Raw genomic sequence first — 5,285 nt, forward strand, 5'->3', positions numbered from 1 at the left:
CCCCCCACCCCCCCAAGCAGTATATAATACATAAGTATTGTTTCCAATCACTAAAAATCTCATGTTAGTGCTGCCATTTTGCTCCGTCCTTCACTACATCCCAGAACTTGTGTTGTCTTCCTCCTGCCTGACAGCTCCATATTCAATATAATCCTGCCGTCCACCTGTGCATTGTTGGTCTTATTGATGAGCTGCAAGTCAGACTCAAAACTGGATCTCCTTCCATATACAACCCTCATTCGAGACAGACCAGCACCATCTCACAACCTCATGTTAGAAGACAAGTCCAGTATCAAAATGCAAGTGCACTTGTCAGTTCTTCCCACAGCTATAGGAGTTAGAAACCAGCAACATGTTAAGTGCAGCAGTCTCCCATAATCTAAGGTTTCTCCATGTTGCCTGCTACTCTACATCATGATCTCCTTCCAAAAGTCTCATCTTGACCAGTGACCCCATGTTTCCAAAGAAATGTGCCTTGTTGCAGTCCATTTGCAAGATTGTGTAACTGTGACAGACAGATTAGTCAGATCAGAGTACAATGTATAGTTAAGTTTATTTCTTAGGGTCAGACTGTAGCAGTTGCATTAGACAGCATGGTCTCCTCCACTTCAAACTCTGAGGTGGTGTTGACATGGGGAGCTGCAGTGGTGCTGTTGTCCAGAGAGGATTCTTCAAGGTTCACTTTAAACTCTGGAGCATCTTCTTCCCCACCTGTAATTGGAGGAAAGAGAACCCCACATTATCACTGTTCAAATTTTAAAAGACTTGACAAGACCTTAGTTTACCTTTTCCAGCCATTTCACTTTTGCCATCAGTCTCATCAAAGTCTGGTGCAGACAAGTCAGGAAGCAGTCCTTTCTCCAAATCTATTATTTTAAGAAGTTTCACTTATAACAAAACCAGAGTAAAAATGAGTAATTACTGTTGCCCTTCTGGTTACCAAGTTTGTGTATTCCACTTCTCCACTGGCTGCCATACACAGCAGGCCCGCCGATTTTATTGAGACCCACAGGCAGCTTCTCCACAGGTAGAGGCCTGCGCTTCTGTGAGTGCAAGACCTTCACTGGTCCTAGTTTAGCTTCATGTTCCCACACTTGCCAAAAGAAAATAGGACACCATCAGACTTTTGAGCACAAAACTGGGTTAATGCTGACATCTAGTGGTGACCAGCATGCACAAAACTAAACAGCAGCTACAATGGACAGACTGGAAACTCTACCCTGATTAGTCCTCAGTCCACTTTTCCTCAGCGGTTCAGGTTCCACTGGTTTCCCAAACCAACGGGGACCAAATCTTCCTTGGCTGATGGGCTTACTGCGGGGCTGGACGACTTCATTCTGGCTTTGACACTGCCCACAGAGGTAGTCGTTCCCATCAGCTGACCGCCATCTGAAGAGAATCATTGGCACGTTTTAGTCAGTCCCACATGCATTGACTTTCAACCATCTGTTGGACACTTTCAGACACACCTTTCATTTATGAAGGTGCATGCTTTATTTGTGGATTCTGCATCATTCACTGGGACAGCAGTCAGATGGCATGTGATGTAGACCTAACAAGAGAATTTGTCAGGAAGACAAAGAAAGCACATCTGCAAGAGTACGACTTACTGCCACAATACATTCTCACCTCCCCGTTGTCGGCATTGTGGAACCTAAAGGCATCGATCACCAAGTGGAGCTTTTCGTCTTGTGCCCTGGGTAGGAAGAAGGCCCTCGACCCTGGAAACCTTGAGTCAACCAAGCACCTAAACAAGATTTTAGGGTAATGTGAGAGTCAGATAAACTACACTTAACTTGCATCGACTGTAGAAACTTTAACCTCAAGTCTCCATAACTCAAACCATTCTAGCCAGCCTTTACACCATCTTCATCATCAACAGTTACACTCCCTAAATGGCTCATCACTTAAGCCCCTCATTACTTTGAAACTCCCGCTCAGGCTTAAAATCCACTCTAACGTAGTCCAAATCCAGGCCTTTGTGTGCTTACCCATTTTCAATAAAACTGTATCTGGGTTGAGTGTTCACGTCTGGGTGAAGAGTGGCCACACAGCTGTTCATGAACACCCGGAGTCCTGCGTGATGTCCAACTCTGACTGAGGCCTCGATGCTGATGGGCTCGCCGAGGTAAAACACATTAACCCCACGCTCGTGCTGCCAGTCGTCTGCACAGAGAGCAGAGCGGTGAGCATAAAATCAAGGCCAAGAAGTCAGTGATGGAAGTCAACTCACCTGTCATCAGCTTCAGGTCAAACTCCAAGCGTTCCTCTGTGGTCTGCCTAGATGTGAAGGGGATCCAGGCAGGCTGGAGTGGAGAGCTGGACAAACTGTACTTCCTAAAATACAAAGCACGTTTTTAAAAGAGTGAAGAATATATTGATAATCTTTGAAGGTGTACTTTATTAAAAATAAATAAATGGGAATACAGACCTTTCATAATGGCACTCAATTGGAATCACAGCCTCCTCCATTCGGATTACGCCATGAGGAGAGGCCACAGGAGCGTAAATGAGGAGGTTTGTGTAGACTAGACATCCTTCAGTCATCTGTGGAGAGCAGGTGTGTTTATAAGTAGACGATGTAAGATTTAATACGTGTATAAGCTGCAGCACAGATTAGTTACCATGTGTTTGGTGCCGCAGTCCGCGAGGCCAGCGTGGATCCTGTACTCATCCTCCGAGGCCGCTGCGGCTCTGCAGTCGTCGCTGCCCTCCACTCCAAGGCGGAGGTCGTCGCTGTTAACAGGAGCTCCAATAGCAAACATGTCTGCCTTGATCACGACCTCCAGAGAGTCCGGGTGGCAGATCACGCCAACGGTGTTCACGTGCTCCCGTTCGTTTTGCTCCTGGTGCGCGCTGTGAGTGTGGCTGTGGCTCCACGAACGCGGAGCCCTCTGGAAGAAAGCATGAAGCGGTGGCGGCGGGAAAACTAAAGATGACTGAACGCAGAGTCCCGACAGGAAGAGCCCAACGAGGAGGTCAACCCAAAACTGTAAAGGCTCCATAAAGAAAACAAAAACGAGGCAACCAGCTTCGGACCACGAGCGCGCCTGTCTGACCCACGAGACAGCGCTCTAGGCTGACACGAGGAGCCTTTTAAGCTTCAACCAATCAGCCTCGTCAGCGTACCCCGCACACCTGAGTCCACTCAAACACTAATGAGCTTCTACCTGCATCCACGCAGTCTCGGGGTTCCTCTTGCCTCCTTTCCTAAACTCCCTTCCTTCACAGAAACCTCATTGAGGTTAAGGAAAAGTGGGTAGGAAAGACGGGTAGGAGGCTTCACATGGATTTGGGAAAAGATATAACTACGTACTTTATGCAGATCGTGTTAACGAGAGCAGTCTGTGAGAAATTGTTGGAACTGTACAAAGATCTAACACCGAAAAAGGGTGCTTTGTGTACCTCGTGGTTGTAGTAGTTGCTTCTATGTGAGTGTTAATTTACTTGTACTGAGAGGGAGCGAACGAGCGCGTAACTGGCACATTGGATGAGTGGCTCAAAGCTGTGAGCGAGGTGCCCACATGGCTCTGTCGTGAAACTCTTCTTCAGTGTTCACGATGAGTGTTTAGAGCTGACGCCCACTCACTGATGCTCAACGACGACACTGCTCAGATCAGGGGCGATTCTAGGATCAGAGCTTTGGGGGTGCTGAGCACCCAGAGAGCTGCTCAACCAGGCAAAATAAACTTTACACGTCTTCCCTGTCTCTGTCAGTCCCTGCATCCTTAAATGTCTCCAGTTGTCCCAAGTTCTCTATGACTGTCTCCTTGGTGCATTTAAACCCCTGTTCCTCCCTGTCCTCGCCATCTGTTGTCTTCGTCTCCGTTATCAGTCATCATAATTTTACCATCTCTGTGCAAGTCTGCAAATTTCTTTATTAAATCATAAGATTCTTAAATTCATCAAGTCTCTCTGTGCCTGGGTCCTCGTCACAAAACACAACATCACTGTTTTTGTTACTGTACATTTTAACACAATTTAATCCCCAAATTTTGAAAGGTCTGTAACAAAACCATCAAATCTGATAAAGTTTATTTAAATGCTGCAAAAGAAGAATGGATTGGAATAGAAAAAAATACAAATCCTAACCTTAATTACAGGGGGAGAATAATGAATGATGCTCATAGTGAGTAAAAAGTGAACTGAGTGCATTTTTGGACAGAGATTCACTTTTAATGAGTATGTATAATATAATACAGATGCACAAAAAAACACTCCCAAAACAGAATAAATTAACAAATAAATTATTACAAAAAATAATTAAAAAAAATATAAAAATGGAGGCAACTTTGCCTGTGGTAGAATGTATACAATGTATGAAAAAATCTTTATTGCAGACACTAATTTGACTAATTTAATAATACTAATTTTGTGTTGTAAGATTTATGAGTTTCATGCTTTCATAGTGGTACTTGGGAGAGCTTGACATTTTTCTCAGGTGGTACACACTGTAAGAAGTTTGAGAAACACTGATAAGTGTATGTGTGCTATTGGAAAACATTTAAAGCTGTAGTGCAGAATCTTTGAAACAAGCTTAAAACATTTTTAGAATCTAAACAGAGCATCTGCTTCTCTTTACAGCTCCTCACTCCACCAGGGCTGTTTGGCTCTTTCTGATAGTGAGCAAATGTGATGTACAGTATGTACTGTGGCAGTCATACAGACGACTGGACGGTCCAAACGTTGGCCTACCTATTACTGGCTGAGGTTTTAGTAGAGTTGTGGCTGAACCACATAAAAATATATCATTAATTTTAATCTCTCTAATCAATGACAATGTTATGTTGGAATGTTGCTAAAGAGGGTCAAAATGTTTCAACCCAGTTTGTTTTGCAGATTCTGTACAGCAGCTTTAATATAGAGAGAACAACTTCCTGATTGTGTGAGTAAATTTTTTTTCTTTGTCAGTTTAACAGTTTCTGTTGTGCCTGTCACTGTTCCCTGTCTGTTTTCTTACCTGGTTCTTCCTGACCTCGTACTTTCTCATGTTCCCCTCTTTCCTCTCTCCCTCTTTGGACTGACAATCATACACAAATAGATTGTATTCAATTAGATGAAAAATTACATTAATATGAAAAAAATACTATTAAGATCGCTAATGAAAAGTCCTCTCTCAGTGTACTTTCAACCAAAAGGCAAATAACCAAACCACATGAACATCTAATAAAAGATATAAACATTGAAACACTGATCCAACATTATCCTTTATTGACGGATCATTTGGTACACAGGTACACTTTTACCTGAATGTGGCTCCTTTTTTTGAAAAAAACTTCCTTATA

The 5,285-nt window shown here is 43.6% G+C and overlaps 1 protein-coding gene across 1 annotated transcript; it reads right to left on the minus strand.

Moving 5' to 3' along the window:
* Positions 1 to 534: 534 nt before the first annotated feature.
* LOC102210817 (zona pellucida sperm-binding protein 3-like) lies at positions 535 to 3,083 on the minus strand. Its single transcript, XM_005734564.2, has 10 exons — positions 2,625 to 3,083; positions 2,432 to 2,547; positions 2,234 to 2,337; positions 1,992 to 2,166; positions 1,630 to 1,747; positions 1,470 to 1,552; positions 1,220 to 1,389; positions 941 to 1,093; positions 786 to 866; positions 535 to 711 (listed from the first exon to the last, which is right to left on the minus strand). Exons 1-10 carry the CDS (start codon positions 3,003 to 3,005, stop codon positions 566 to 568), a joined length of 1,527 nt encoding a protein of 508 aa, XP_005734621.1. The 5' UTR covers positions 3,006 to 3,083; the 3' UTR covers positions 535 to 565.
* Positions 3,084 to 5,285: the final 2,202 nt, after the last annotated feature.

This window comes from Pundamilia nyererei, unplaced genomic scaffold (assembly GCF_000239375.1).
Source record: "Pundamilia nyererei isolate P.nyererei 1_Seehausen unplaced genomic scaffold, PunNye1.0 scaffold00059, whole genome shotgun sequence".
Classification (NCBI taxonomy): domain Eukaryota; kingdom Metazoa; phylum Chordata; class Actinopteri; order Cichliformes; family Cichlidae; genus Pundamilia; species Pundamilia nyererei.

What these genes read in the sequence shown, in the direction of transcription:
- LOC102210817 (XM_005734564.2), bottom strand. Translation starts at nt 3,005, where the DNA reads ATGGAGCCTTTACAGTTTTGGGTTGACCTCCTCGTTGGGCTCTTCCTG. An exon ending in ATTGAGTGCCATTATGAAAG is followed by an intron (nt 2,338 to 2,431) that starts GTCTGTATTCCC and finishes TTTGTATTTTAG; the next exon opens with GAAGTACAGTTTGTCCAGCT. An exon ending in TGACCTGAAGCTGATGACAG is followed by an intron (nt 2,167 to 2,233) that starts GTGAGTTGACTT and finishes CTCTCTGTGCAG; the next exon opens with ACGACTGGCAGCACGAGCGT.